This window comes from Podarcis melisellensis (assembly GCF_964234715.1).
Source record: "Podarcis melisellensis genome assembly, chromosome: 18".
NCBI classification, from domain to species: domain Eukaryota; kingdom Metazoa; phylum Chordata; class Lepidosauria; order Squamata; family Lacertidae; genus Podarcis; species Podarcis melisellensis.
In genome coordinates this window covers 2,279,678-2,295,090 of record NC_138536.1, presented here as the reverse complement: position 1 = coordinate 2,295,090, position 15,413 = coordinate 2,279,678, and the positions used below count along the sequence as shown (strand labels likewise).

General features: G+C 49.0%; 1 protein-coding gene across 2 annotated transcripts in view; it reads right to left on the bottom strand.

Annotated features, from left to right (window-relative positions):
- The window catches only part of LOC309360683 (protein unc-13 homolog A), a 132,335-nt gene that overhangs the window by 57,784 nt on the left and 59,138 nt on the right, over positions 1-15,413 (bottom strand). The window contains exons 1-8 of one of the 2 annotated variants that reach the window (XM_081895407.1): positions 13,928-13,947; positions 12,916-12,987; positions 9,873-10,092; positions 8,830-9,057; positions 6,639-6,780; positions 4,989-5,158; positions 3,602-3,717; positions 833-996 (exon numbers count right to left, since the gene is read on the bottom strand). In XM_081895407.1, the coding sequence (XP_081751533.1) occupies positions 833-996; positions 3,602-3,717; positions 4,989-5,158; positions 6,639-6,780; positions 8,830-9,057; positions 9,873-10,092; positions 12,916-12,987; positions 13,928-13,930 (1,115 nt within the window). In that variant the 5' untranslated portion in view covers positions 13,931-13,947. Of the gene's footprint in view, positions 1-832; positions 997-3,601; positions 3,718-4,988; positions 5,159-6,638; positions 6,781-8,829; positions 9,058-9,872; positions 10,093-12,915; positions 12,988-13,927; positions 13,948-15,413 lie in introns of those variants that run through there. The other variant, XM_081895408.1, reaches the window with a different exon arrangement.

The window sequence follows — 15,413 nt, the reverse complement described above, 5'->3', positions numbered from 1 at the left end:
TTTTAATACAGCTGCCCAGGGTGGCTGGGAAGAGTCAGCCAGATGGCGGGGTATAAATAATTTATTATTATTATTATTATTATTATTATTATTATTATTATTATTATTATTATTACATTTGTGTACCACCCTATATCTGCAGGTCTCAGGGCAGTCAACAACATAAAATCACAATACTGTATTAAAACACAAAATACAGAAGGAGGAGGAGGAAGAGGCCCTCTACCTGGTTAACTATAATTTCACTTGTTTATTTCCTTTACTTCTGATGGGAGGGCATTCCACAGGGCGGGTGCCACCACCAAGAAGGCCCTCTGCCTGCTACCCTGTAACCTCACTTCTTGCAGGGAGAGAACCTCCAGAAGGCCCTCAGAGACCTAGAAGACCTACACAGGTATCCCTGAAGGAGCGTCTCTACCCCCATCGTTCTGCCCGGACACTGAGGTCCAGCGCCGAGGGCCTTCTGGCGGTTCCCTCCCTGCAAGAAGCGAGGTTACAGGGAATCAGGCAGAGGGCCTTCCCGGTGGTGGCGCCCTCCCTGTGGAACGCCCTCCCATCAGATGTCAGGGAGATAAAGAACTTAATGACTTTTAGAAGACATCTGAAGGCAGCCCTGTTTAGGGAAGTTTTTAATGTTTGGTGTTTTATCATATTTTTACTACTCTGTTGGGAGCCGCCCCACATGGCTGGGGAAACCCAGCCAGATGGGCGGGGTATTAATAAATAAATTATTATTATTACTATTACTATTACTATTACTATTACTATTATTATTATTATTATTATTATTATTATTATTATTATTAATATTATCATTCCCTCAGGGACTCACGTCATGGCCTGATAGATGGACTCCACTCCATATCTCATAGCAAACTCGTCCACAATCTCCTGGGCAGTTTCGTCGAAGTACACTTTCCACGCGTCGTCGCCCTTCGCCTCGGGTATTTTCACCACGCCGTTGTTTTGGATGTCCGTCACGAAATGGAAGAGGTTCTAACGAGACATTGAGAGAGGCAGGAGTTTGGGGGGGGGGTTAAAATTAAAACAGAAAAGTCATGTACCTATGGAGGAAGCTATACTACAAACAGTCCTACTTATAAACACCATCTCCCCAGAAAATTCCATCAACGGTGTCTCTGAAAATGTTTACACATCACTTGGGAAGACAGGCGAACTAATGCCAGTGTACTGGAAGAAGCAAAGATCACCAGTGTCAAAGCAACATCAACTTTGTTGGACTGGTCATGTTGTGCGGATGCCTGATTATCGTCTTCCAAAGCAACTCCTCTATTCCGGACTTTAAAATGGAAAGCGTAATGCTGGTGGTCAACATAAGAGGTTCAAAGACTCTCTCAAGGCAAATCTTTAAAAATGTAGTATAAACGCCGACAACTGGGAAACACTGGCCTGCGAGCGCTCCAGTTGGAGAACAGCCTTTGCCAAAGGTGTCATGGGCTTTGAAGACACTCGAACTCAGGACGCAAGGGAGAAATGTGCCAAGAGGAAGGCCAGAAACCTATGTCCCCACTGTGGAAGGACGTGGGGATCCAGAATTGGCCTCCACAGTCACTTACGGACTCACTGCTAAAACCATGTTTATGGAAGACAATCTTACTCGGCTACGAGGGATCGCCAAAGAAGACGACGACCAGAAACAGTATACAGTGGTACCTCGGGTTAAGTACTTAATTCGTTCCCGAGGTCTGTTCTTGACCTGAAGCACCACTTTAGCTAATGGGGCCTCCCGCTGATGCCGCGCCACTGGAGCACGATTTCTGTTCTCATCCTGAAGCAAAGTTCTTAACCCGAGGTACTATTTCTGGGTTAGCGGAGTCTGTAACCTGAAGCGTATGTAAGCCGAGGTACCACCGTATAGCGATGGCAGCTGAAGCTTGCAATATTACCCAGTTTAATGGGTTGTCATACGTCCAGATTTTCCCAGACGTTTCAGCGATTTCCCGCCCGGACACTGTTTCCGACGGCCAAAGAGAAACACCAGCCCTGTCTTCTGAACTAATTCAGGACCCACTTCCAGGGAGGGGAAGGTTTTTCTGCACTTTCGGGTCCAGGGAATGACAACACACCCCTGGCAGATCAGAGAGGGCCTGTGCAAAGCGCTGGTTCCTAGTGAAGCACGTGAACGTAAGCAGGTACTCGCTTGGTGTTAAATAAGGATCAGGCAGACTCAGCAATGGAGAATAAGAAGGTGAAGTTTATTGCCAGGCAATAAGGACCCAGTTTGGAATCTCTTCCAAAAGGAACCGGGACCCCGATTGACAGAAATCCAGAGGTCTTTATACCTGAGCAGATCACAGCAAATCATAGATCATGAGACAACCATGAGGCAGTCACGATATTGCCAGCGAAAATTAGCCAATTAGCCAGCTTCTTGCCATGCTACCAGCTCCTGGTCAAGCACGGAGTTCTAATTCTGCTTTCCGATGCTTGCAGCGACGCTCCGTCTAACCTCTCCCCTAGTTATGACAGGACAGGGAGTTTGGAGATTTTGTGGTTTTGCTCTTCCTGTCCTGTGGATTAATTTAGCCTGTATCTGAGGGGATTTTGTTCCCAAATCTCTGATTCACGTCTTCCCCTTGTCCAGGGTACACGGATGTTTGTAGGGGAAAGGTCGGCTCCTAATTTTGCTGTTTCAAGCAGTATGCAATTAGCTAAGGCACGGCTGCCCTTTGATTCAAAATGGATTATAAAATACACAATGGATTATAAAATCCACACCTGGCTTGAGAGCAGTACATGTGAAAAGGATCTAGGAGTCTTGGTTGACCACACACTTGACATGAGCCAACAGTGTGATGCGGCAGCTAAACAAGCCAATGCAATTCTGGGCTGCATCAATAGGAGTATAGCATCTAGATCAAGGGAAGTAATAGTGCCACTGTATTCTGCTCTGGTCAGACCTCCCCTGGAGTACTGTGTCCAGTTCTGGGCACCACAGTTCAAGAAGGACACTGACAAACTGGAACGTGTCCAGAGGGGGGCAACCAAAATGGTCAAAGGCCTGGAAACGATGCCTTATGAGGAACGGCTAAGGGAGCTGGGCATGTTTAGCCTGGAGAAGAGGAGGTTAAGGGGTGATATGATAGCCATGTTCAAATATATAAAAGGATGTCACATAGAGGAGGGAGAAAGGTTGTTTTCTGCTGCTCCAGAGAAGCGGACACGGAGCAATGGATCCAAACTACAAGAAAGAAGATTCCACCTAAACATGAGGAAGAACTTCCTGACAGTAAGAGCTGTTTGACAGTGGAATTTGCTGCCAAGGAGTGGGGTGGAGTCTCCTTCTTTGGAGGTCTTTAAGCAGAGGCTTGACAACCATATGTCAGGAGTGCTCTGGTGGTGTTTCCTGCTTGGCAGGGGGTTGGAGTCGATGGCCCTTGGGGTCTCTTCCAACTCAATGATTCTATGATTCTACTGTAAGCCCTGATTATGTGTGAGCATATAAGAATATATTGATTACTGGTAACTGATTATATGGATAGCATAGGGGTAGTCCTTCTTCCTTGCTTCACTACCACAGCATGGGTGTGGATCTGTGCTAGAACAACAAGGGCATCAAGGCCTTGTGTACCCTACTTACCTCATGTAGGCAGGTGTATTGCACATGATACGGCGCCACTTTCTCCTCGCCTTTGATCTCCACGCTGATGTGCAGGCGGATCGCCCCAGAGACGGCCGATTTGTCCGTCCGCTTATCTGAAACAGTCCAGGGGAGAATTTGGTAGCAGGCATCGCGTTTGGAGAAAGGTCAGTTATGTCGCGCAGGTGTGCAGAGAACGAGTTGCCTGATAATGATGGCATTCAGGGAAAATTTCTGCGATCTCTGCTGCAGGTACCCAACTGTGTCCCCAACCCCATACTTCTGTTAGAAGCTGGTGAATGCCCAATTTCATCTAAAGCGTGGTGGGCTGCCCTAAAACATTGGCTCAGGATTTCAGTGTTTGATCTCGGGAAGGGTTTGTACCAACGCCTGACCAATGAGGAATTTGTCAACAAATGGCAGAAAACCATGGCTAAAAAAGCCACCTCTATTGGTCTGTCACCCCCCAACTGTATTACCTGGGTTGTGACCTGGGTTACAGACTCATTGTTAAAACCGTGTTTATGGAAGACAATCTTACTCGGGTATGAGTGATCGCCAAAGAAGAAAGAAGAAAAGAAAAGAAAGAAGGAAGAAGGTGAAGAGGAAGAAGGAGAAGGAGAAGACGAAGAGGAAGAAGAAGAAGAAGAAGAGGAAGAGGAGGAAGAAGACGAAGAGGAAGAAGTAAGAAGAGGAGGAAGAAGAAGGAGAAGGAGAAGAGGGAGAAGAAGAAGAAAAAGAAAAAGAGGAGGAGGAGAAAGAAGAAGAGGAAGAAGAGGAAGAGGAAGAGGAAGAAGAAGAAGAAGAAGAGGAAGTAGAAGAAGAAGAGGAAGGAGAAGAGGAAGAAGAAGAAGGAGAAGGAGAAGGGGAAAAAGAAGAAGAAGAAGAAGAAGAAGAAGAAGAAGAAGAAGAAGAAGAAAAAGAGGAGGAGGAGGAGGAGGAGGAAGAGGAAGAAGAAGAGGAAGAAGAAGAGGAGGAAGAAGAAGAAGAAGAAGAAGAAGAAGAAGAAGAAGAAGAAGAAGAAGAAGAGGAAGAAGGAGGAGGAGGAGGAGGAGGAGGAGGAGGAGGAGGACGGGGGGAAGAGGAAGAAGAAGAAGAAGAAAAAGAGGAGGAAGAAGAGGAAGGAGAGGAAGAGGAAGAAGAAGGAGGAGAAGAAGAAGAAGAAGAAGAAAAAGAGGAGGAGGAAGAAGAGGAAGAAGAGGAAGAGGAAGATAGTTCAACAACCTCTGCAGGACCACAGGTTTTCCCATCGCTGCTCTAGAGCTTAACTTGTGCCCAGCTTGGACTCTGCAACTGCCTCAGGCCCACTCAGATGGTTGGACAACCCCCAGGGTGTTGGGACTCAACAGTTCAGGGGAGTGCCCCTGCCGCCTTCACAGTCGCTTACCCAAATTGTACCAGACGTCCATCTCCCCGCTCAACGTCCGCACCTCGATGATCGTCTGGCCCAGAAAGTCGTCGGATTCCCTCTTAAAGCGCTGCTTCACCCTAGACTTGATGTCGTCGTCTTCGTCCCAGACACGCACCTTGATTCGATCGGAGGAGTTATGGCATTCACTGTTGTTGCGGGAGAAGAAGGCAATGTCACGAACGAGAGCTGTTCGAGATCCTCAGCTCGCAGGGCTACGGTTCCCAGAGTCCCCCCCCCCCCCGCAAAACTTATTCTCTGAGGAGATCACGACAGGGTGTGTGGTTCTTCCCCACACCTCCATGGCTTTACCCCCCACAAGAACCCTGCGAGGTAAAGGTAAAGGGACCCCTGACCATTAGGTCCAGTCGTGGCCGACTTTGGGGTTGCGGCGCTCATCTCGCTTTATTGGCCGAGCGAGCTGGCATGCAGCTTCCGGGTCATGTGGCCAGCAGGACTAAGCCACTTCTGGCGAACCAGAGCAGCGCACGGAAACGCCGTTTACCTTCCCGCCAAAGCGGTACCTATTTATCTACTTGCACTTTGAGGTGCTTTCAAACTGCTAGGTTGGCAGGAGCAGGGACTGAGCAACGGGAGCTCACCCCGTCATTGCGGGGATTCGAACCGCCGACCTTCCGATCGGCAAGTCCTAGGTTCTGTGGTTTAACCCACAGTACCACCCGCATTCCTAACCCTGTGAGGTAGGTCAGGCTAAAGGACAGTGTCTGCCGCAAGACTGCCCAGTGAGCTTTGTGGCCAAGTGAAGATTTGAACCCTGGTCTCTAGGTCCTAGGCTGATACTCTAACCACTTTGCCACACTGGGTGACAGGTTCATCTCTTGCTGCACCTAACTGAGCAGTCCTCAAACTTCCCCTGACCGCTAAAGCTCTTGAAAATTGCTGACAGTCTCTAAGTCTGGGAGGAGAAAGAGAGGAACAAAGCTGTTTATATATTGTGGATTAAACTCCTCAGTGGGACTTAAGAGCGACAGCTTCGTAAAATTATGATGGAAAGAGCGATGTTATCTATGAAGGAGATGATATATGGAAACCATCTGGACTTGGATTGGAAGAACGGGAAATTCACACAGGATTATTATATTGGTGTTTATCGGCTTAAGGAGACTATCAGAAGAGATCATAAAGAAAAAAGAGAAAATATATGGACAAGATGCGATGTGGAAACAGCAAGATAAGACTGGATAGAATTATGAACTCTGTTTGGACTGATTGGGACTGATTTGGACATTAATGCAGTAGCAAGAAGATGATCAGAATCCCCCTTCGGATCTGATCATCCCCCAACAAAATTCAAAATTTGGCTTTGTAATTCGGAATTTATGTGATGCGATTTAATTTGATGTGATTGGCCAGTTAATAAAAATTATTTTTTTAAAAAAATTGCTGACAGTCTCAGTGGACCACCTAGATGCTGTCCAGATCTTCACCGAATTTTCTGTTGCTTCTTTTATTTCACATCCTGCATGCCATAGAAGCCCAACCAATTTGAATGGTAAGCGTGGGCTCCTTGAATGAAGCCCATGGACCCGCCGGCAGTCTACGGACCACAGTTTGGGAACCCCAGATTTGATACATGCTAGAGACGAAGACCCCGGGATATCAACTCACAAGTGGAAATTCTCCTCCCAGATCGGGTTCAGGTTGCCGTAGATGGTTTTGGTCCTCTTTTTCGTCTTCCCGACCTGGACGGTGACATACGGGTCGCTGGACCCGGTCTTGTCCTTCGCCTGAAGCCCTTGCGCGCAAACCACTGGTCGAGCGATCCCATGCACAGCCGAGTGCCGTTTCGATGGGTTTCATGCGCACCCACGGCCGGGGGCGACCCCCCAAAGAACAGCCACAAAACACAAAGAGAGAAAAATGAGGGTGGAAATAAGAATAATAATCTGGCTGAGTTTCCCCAGCCACTCTGGGCGGCTCCCAATCAAGTGTTAAAAAGAGTACAACATTAAATATTAAAAACATCCCTGAACAGGGCTGCCTTCAGATGTCTTTTAACGATAGGATAGCTGCTTATTTCCTTCACATCTGAAGGGAGGGTGCTCCACAGGGTGGGTGCCACCACCAAGAAGGCCCTCTGTCTGATTCCCTGTACCCTCACTTCTCGCAATGAGGGAATCGCCAGAAGGCCCTCGGCGCTGGATCTCAGTGTCCGGGCTGGACGATGGAGGTGGACATGCTCCTTCAGGTATACAGGACCGAGGCCATTTAGGGCTTTGAAGTTCAGCACCAACACTTTGAATTGTGCTCGGAAATGTACTGGGAGCCAATGCAGATCTCTCAGGACCGGTGTTATGTGGTCTCCACTCCGAGTCCCCAGTCTAGCTGCCGCATTCTGGATTAGTTGTAGTTTCCAGGTCACCTTCAAAGGGAGCCCCACGTAGAGCGCATTGCTATAGTCCAAGCGGGAGATAACCAGAGCATGCACTACTCTGGCCAGTCAGTCCATGGGCAGGGAGGGTCTCATCCTGCATCCCAGATGGAGCTGCCCTGGACAAAGAATTAACCTGCGCCTCCATGAACAGCTGTGAGTCCAAAATGAATCCCAGGCTGCGCAGCTACTGAGGGGCAGGTGCAAGGACCCAACATCACCAGCTCGCTCAGTTAGAGGGCAGAGACAAAAGAGCCTGCCCACAGCTTGCATCTCTATTTGTAGGTGATGAGACTGGGAAGGGAATTGCTGGATTTACGTATAAGCTAAACAAGCTATAGCTTAGGGCCCCACTTTCTTGTCCCCACTGTGGAAGGATGTGTGGATCCAGAATTGGCCTCCACAATCGCTTATGGACTAACTGTTAAGACCGTGTTCATGGAAGACAATCTACAGAACCGCCTCTCCTGGTCTGTCCCGCAGAGGACCTTAAGGTCCATGAATAACCATAGTTTAGAGGTCCTGGGCCCTAAGGAAGTCAGGCTATCCTCCGCCAGGGCCAGGGCCTTCTCAGTGATGGCTCCGACCTGGTGGAATGCTCTGTCCCATGAGACCAGGGCCCTGCAGGATTTAACCTCCTTCCGCAGGGCCTGTAAGACAGAGCTATTCCACCTGGCCTTTAATTTGAATTCAGCCTGATCTTTTATTTCCCTTCTCTTCCCTCTCCTTTTATGAAGATCACCCGCTCTGAGACCCCACAGCTAATTCTCTCCTGGTCTCCTCGCTGGCTCAAGTAGGACCAATTCAGCCAGCTAGCCCTGGGGATTATCTAATTGGTTTTTGAATTTTATTGTTATTTATGTCTTTATACTGTATTTTATGCTGCTTTTATAATTACCGTATTTTTTGCTCTATAAGACTCACTTTTCCCCTCCTAAAAAGTAAGTGTGTGCGTCTTATGGAGTGAATGCAGGCTGCGCAGCTATCCCAGAAGCCAGAACAGCAAGAGGGATTGCTGCTTTCACTGCGCAGTGATCCCTCTTCCTGTTCTGGCTTCTGAGATTCAGAATATTTTTTTTCTTGTTTTCCTCCTCCAAAAACTAGGTGCGCCTTATGGTCTGGTGCATCTTATGGAGCGAAAAATACGGTAAGTGTTTTGAAGTGTTTAAAATTTGTTGTTAGCTGCCCTGAGCCCAGTTTTTGCACCAGGAAGGGCGGGGTATAATTAAAAATTTATTATTATTATATTACTGGGCCACAAGGGAGCCTAGAAGAAGATTTCTCTACGCTCATCTGGCTACCAAAGGAGAAGATTTCTCTATGCTCATCTGGCTACCAAAGGAGAAGATTTCTCTATGCTCATCTGGCTCTCTGTGTTTGCACATATCTACATGCCTGTCTGTATAAACGGCCACTGGCTTGACGTACCTGTGATGCTAATCTTGGCTGACCACTTTGAGGTCCCATCCAGAACGCTCTGCTTCACAGCTTTCATCTGCTGGGTGTGAGTGGTCTTGGAGACGGCAAAGATCTCCTGGATCAGCTCAAAGATCTCGGGCTTATTGCGCTCCCGGATCTTCATACGATCTTTCAGCACCATGATAATATTCTGCGTGCGGTCCTCAGCCCCGTGCTTGGAACTTTTCTCAGCCGCCCCTGGACAGAGGGAGAGAGATTTGACGTGGGCGGGTTACCACCGCCCTCACTGCAATCCATTCTGATTATTCCACGCATTAGGGAACCTGTTCTACATTTCCTAGAAGCAGGTTAAACCACAGAGCGTAGGGCTTGCCGATCAGAAGTTCGGCGGTTCAAAACCCCGCAATGACGGGCTGAGCTCCCGTTGCTCTGTCCCTGCTCCTGCCCACCTAGCAGTTCGAAAGCACGTCAAAGTGCAAGTAGATAAATAGGTACCACTCCGGCGGGAAGGTAAACGGCGTTTTCGTGCACTGCTCTGGTTCGCCAGAAGCGGCTAAGTCCTGCTGGCCACATGACCCGGAAGTTGTACGCCGGCTCCCTCGGCCAGTAAAGCGAGATGAGCGCCGCAACCCCAGAGTCGGTCACGACTGGACCTCATGGTCAGGGGTCCCTTTACCTTTATTTATCTACTTGCACTTTGACATGCTTTCGAACTGCTCGGTTGGCAGGAGCTGGGACTGACCAACGGGAACTTACCCCGTCGCGAGGATTCGAACCGCCGACCTTCTGATCGACACCCATCTAGATACACCATTGGCCTAATCTAGGAGACTCTTGTTATGATCTTTTAATAATAATAATAATACAACGATGGTAATAAAAAAAAAGACATCGTATTATTTTTATTGGCAGATTGCCTTTGCGAATCTCAGTGGTGAGAAGCTGCAGATTTTGGAAACGCAGGTTGTGTATTTTGTTGTTCTCAGTTCAGACAGAACTCTACAGCCTCCGACCCCAAGACAAACCAAGTGAACAAGGCACCCCCTCCTCACTTTGCAGGCAGTCGGCGTTGAGCAGGTCTTGACACTTCTCGTGGCACTTGACTCCGCATTCTGTACACCGCATGCCTTGGCGCGCAATGCCCCAGAGCAGACCCTCGCACTCGTAACAGTAGGTGGGTGTTGTGGCGGTCCACACCTCGAAGTTGTGGGGGGTTGTGCAAGAGATGGGGTAGATTAAGGCTTGGAGGGTCTTCTTGTAAACATGGTTTTTCTGGAGGGAGACAACGAAAAACACACGATCGGGATCTGGCTCTATGACCCTCTCTCGACTCTTTATAAAACAACGGAAATGGTTTAGTGAATACAGTCGTACCTCGGATCAAAAACTCCTCGGCTCCCGAACAAATTGGATCCCGGACGATTGAAACTCGGAAATGAGTGTTCCAGTTTTTGAATGATTTTTGGAGGCCAAAAGTCCGGCGTAGCTTCCAATTGGCTGCTCCTGCAGCCAATGGGAAGCCGTGCCTTGGTTTTCAAACTGTTCCGGAAGTTGAACGGACTCTGTTCTAGAACCAAGGTACGACTGTATTTACAAACAAACTGTAAACAGATAAGAACATTGGCAGGTTCGTTGTAATAACCTTCAGTTTCATAAGAGTATATATTTAAAGAAGACGAATAAATGAATAAATTAAGTTAATTTGGAATATGCAGAAAATATTGAAAATAAATCTAAGGAACTGCAGAAAGAGGGGGAAGGAAGTCAAGTTTTGGAATGTTAAAATGACTGTAAAATTATTGAAATGTATAAACCTGAAAATATCTCTCTCTCTCTCTCTCTCTCTCTCTCTCTCTCTCTCTCTCTCTCTCTCTCTATATATATATAGTGTACCCCATCACAAGTTGCCTGATCAGACAAGGTATGACAGAGGCAATACTAAAGAAATCTTTGCTAGCCCCTTTTAAGCCTTCAGGGGACTCTAGTCCTTTGCTTAGACAACATCTGTTGTAGCTCAGCCAGCAAAATTCACTGGGAGCTGTCCAGAGTGCTGACCTGGCTTGCCAAGCCTTCAGGAGACTCTGCTAAACAGATCAGCCAGCAGTGTCCTGTTAGAGTTCAGTCCTAAGCAAACTGAGGAGATCAAGGTCTCCCCAGAGGAAGACACCCCTCCCAAGCAGATCTCCAAACTGCCGGTGACCCTGAAGAGCTGTTGGATCTGGGCATCTCTGCTCCGGGACTGGAGGTCTCTGCGTTGGCCACCTGAGATCCCAGCTGGCTCTCAGACACCCCTTTCCCTACTGAGATCAGAGCTGATGGTCACCAGGAAAGACCTTCAGGGTTGATGCTGTAGAGTCTGGCTAGCAATGCATGAGGCTACATGCAGGAAGCATATTTGACCACATCAGGGCAGCCAGGAAAGGGGTAGACCCTGTCATGACTAAAGTCTTTGAGGGCCGAAACTGGAAAGTGCTGGAAGATTCTAGAAGGTTCATGTCAGGGAACTGCCATCGGAGCGAGAGGCGGAGGCAAGGATCCCAAGCGATGCTGGAGAAGGGCCCAGCAGGGAGAGAGGCGGCTCATCGGCTGGGGAAGGAAAACAGCGTAACACCAGGGGTAAAGGGGGGCAGATGGGGGAATCGGCGAGGGGGCTCCAGGACTCCTTGCCGGAGACCAGCGGGGAGAGCACGGGTCCTCCGCTGCCCACACCCACCCTGCCCAGAAGACTTCCGCGCAGGGAGACTTGGCGTCAAAGAACTTCTTTGCTGGAAGAGGTTCAAGAAACGCCCACTGACGGATTCTGCTAGCGACTGAAACAGCCACGAAGTGAAGGGCTGTTCAGACAGAAGAGGTTTAACCAGGCAACCTAGCCAGGAGTGGCGGCAACTTACTCACGAGCAACCCCTATAACCATTACAGTTCACTTCACCGGTAAATATTGTTTTGGCTATCTCAAGGTCACGCTGAACCAGGAGACAGAAATCCCTGTGCTCAGCAAGCTGCTCTCTCTCTCTCTCTCTCTCTCTCTCTCTCTCTCTCTCTCTCTTGTTTGTACCTCGTGCGCCTGAAGTTTTTGTAACAAGCCTTTGCTTTTTAGTAAAAAATAATAATATCATTCTGGAACTTCTGACTCTACGCGGTCTTTTTTCATTTACTGCAAGACGCTGTCCGTCAGAGTCTCCTTCTCCCACACAAGCTCCCTGTCTGAACTGTTTCACTGCTGAAGCAACATCTCCCTTATAACTCCCAGCACTAGGGATATGGAGCTGTCCATGGTCCTGAACTTTCATGCCTTGCTCAGACTGGAAGACACACTGCTTATTGCTTCCACATCTCCTGTGGGGTCCCAGTGTAGCTTTATTAGACTATACCGATTGGTGGGGTCTGTGTTGCTCCTGAGAGGGAGAAGGGAAGTCAAATGGTGCTGAGGTTGATTCAGAGAAAGAGTTTATTCTGCTCTCCGGATAGCAGAAGGCACTTGCGTGGTCAGTTCACAGTAAGTCCACAGAAATGAGAAATTTCATGCAGTATATATATCCTCCAGGCACCCTCTCCCCCCTCCCCCAGGAATCCAGCCACGTCAGCTTATACACGTAAGTTGACATCCATGACCATAAACAGATATTCCTGTTCTGGTACTCTTGACCATAACAGGTTGTTCCTGTTCCTATACTCTTATCTTGGGGCAGGAGGTCACCAACTGTAAGAGCGCTCCTGGCACCGTTCCCGGGTCTCTTGTCAGACCTGACAAGGTCTGTGCGTCTTTGTGGTCAGGATGTAAGCTAAGACCCAGACGTGCCATCCCTGCTCCACTGGAACAGCCAAGGTCATCCATTGCCGTCACGGACTGATAAAGGAGAGGGCTTTGAGCACTTGTTTATACAGCCGTCTTTCTGTTTATACATTGACTCAAGAGCTCAAGTGAATGCATTTTAGAACTGCTCCCTTGGAGGAGGAAAAATGGGGATTTTGGGTCCCGTTTCAGACTGACTGCACAGAAACCCATTCCTTCACCAGGACAAGTTCTCCTAACGCAAAAGAACCACCACCCAAGAGCATATATGTATATAAAAAAGGAGGAACTGGGACACTTACTAGCTCTTCATTGTTTAAAGTGCTTGATGCGAGTGCTGATGTGATACCAGCTTTCCTGGACTGGACCAAGGACTGTTGGAAGGAAGCATAAAAGGAGAAGCATGTCAAGAATGCAGTGCAGAAAAACGACAACAACAGAAGTTAAGACCCTGCATTCACAGGGTCTTATGTCAGCATCGCCTTTGAGCCAGTGCCACCAACTGGACTCATCCACTTCAGCCCCGACTGGGCTAGGCGAGCTGGGTAGCACTTCCAGAGACCACAATCTGGACAGGAACAGGTCAAAGTGTTGTGGACTCACAGCTTAGAGTTGTGAGCACCAGATTCACTTCCACAAGAAGACAATCGTCACACAGCAGAGTATAGCAGAGCATAAACGACTCGGAGAGCAGCTCTGTAGAATATTTTCTTTATTCTATCTACAACTATAATACACAACTATATACAGAGCTAAATGAGGTCTAAACGAAAAATGCTGAACTGCACTGAGTGTCTGCAGCTGCTCTTAGCAGCAACCTTATCTATGCAAACAGAGAGAGATCGTCTAACACTCAGTCTCTCTCTCTCTCTCTCTCTCTCTCTCTCTCTCTCTCTCTCTCTCTGATGTGAGGCTGGAGCGGAATAAGTAGAGAGCAGAAAACCGCCCCCTCCTCTTTGGAGAATGAGCAGAGAACATCAGCAGATTCTTGGATATGGGACGGGTGAAATCTCCTCATCTTCACCTAGGCATGGGATGGGGGGGGCGGATTAGGATGCGTGTGTGGCCCTCCAGCATGGCTGAAACCACATTCCCCATGTGGCCGTGAAATCATGTCTGCTGACACCAATGTAAGAAGCTGGGAACTTTTGGAGTTTCTCCCTGCCTCCAGAAGTGATTCATAAACTCATCAACATCAAAGCTATTTATAATCAAGCGGTTTTGGGGAGTGTTGGCCATCACTGTTCTTATTTGGGAGTCAGATTTGCGAGCCCTGAGCAAGAAAGAGAAATAAATAAGGAGACAAAGACTCACCATAGCCTGCAAAGGCGTGTTGGTCAACGGTTGAGCAACAAAGGAAGAAATGAGATGTTGTTAGGAGGACTCAGACAACCAGGTATATATATATATATTTATACATAAAAGACCAAGCTTGTCCCCGTGACAATTTCATTCTGCATTCGTAAGCAGCAGAATTCCCTGTCACCCACTGTGATGGCCTGGGATTCAGACTCAGATGCTGAACCTCAGGGATCCCAGCCTGCACAGGAGTCCCCGCCTCCAGAACCAGCTGAGCCGGGGCTGGGGCTTGAGCCTGAAGGGTCCTCACCTATGCTAGATCCTCAGGTGAGTCTGCTCTGGCTCCTGAGGTGATGGAGGACCCATTGCCTGCAGGTGCTCCACTCTCAGCCCCGTCAGGGGAAGGTGAGGTTGCCTCTGGGTCCGGTAACCCTCCAGCCTCTCCTGAGCTGCAGAGGCTCAGGGCAGAGAGGCGGAGGGAACTAAATTCCTGCAGGAGGAGGGCTCACCTCCCGGCCAGGAGAGGCGAGTCACCTGTGGATCGGGGCTGCCCTATGCCTCGGGGTAGATAAAAGCCAACCAGCCCCAGTCCCAAGTTGTGGGAGCAACATTGTTGGTTGCTAGTTCCTCCCTGAACCCTGTCCTGCTTTCCTGCCAGAGCTCCTGACCCGCCCTGGCTCCCTGCTTGCAAGCCTTTTCCTGATGACACCCGACTCCCTGCCCTGCACCCAGCTTCAGCTACTATGGACTGCCTCCACGTTGCACCTTCGACCACGGACCGGGCTTGGACCTCGCCTCTTGGGTAACCCACAGGACCAGCACACCCACTACCTAAACATGTTGCAGCCTTTGTTATTCTAAATCAGGGCTGGATCACATTCTTCAGCCTGCAGGGGCCTCATTCCCTCAAGGGTTAACTTCCGGGGGCTGCATTCCAGCAGTGGGCGGGGCCACGGGGAAAGGAGTGTGGCCAAAGTGGCCCGTCCCAAAGGCGTGGCTCTTACCTTTGCCCAGTAGGCTAGATCGCAGCCATGCCAAAGTCAGTGACTTGGGATGGTCTGGCAAGTTGGGCTGCTGCCTGGGGGCCAGAACTATAGGTCTGAGTGTCTGGGTTCAGTCTATAACCCGCAAGGTTCTCCACCCCTCTTGTAAAACAGGGTGGAAGTCAACTACACAGGTGGAATTGGACCCTATTTCATTTCAACGAGGCTAGAAAAACTAAATAGGGAAAGGGAACCCTGACCATTAGGTCCAGTTGCGGACGACTGTGATTGCGGCGCTCATCTCGCTTTATTGGCCGAGGGAGCCGGCGTACAGCTTCCGGGTCATGTGGCCAGCAGGACTAAGCCGCTTCTGGCGAACCAGAGCAGTGCACGGAAATGCCGTTTACCTTCCCGCCGGAGCGGGACCTATTTATCTACTTGCACTTTGACATGCTTTCGAACTGCTAGGTGGGCAGGAGCAGGGACCGAGAAATGGGAGCTCACCCCGTCATTGCGGG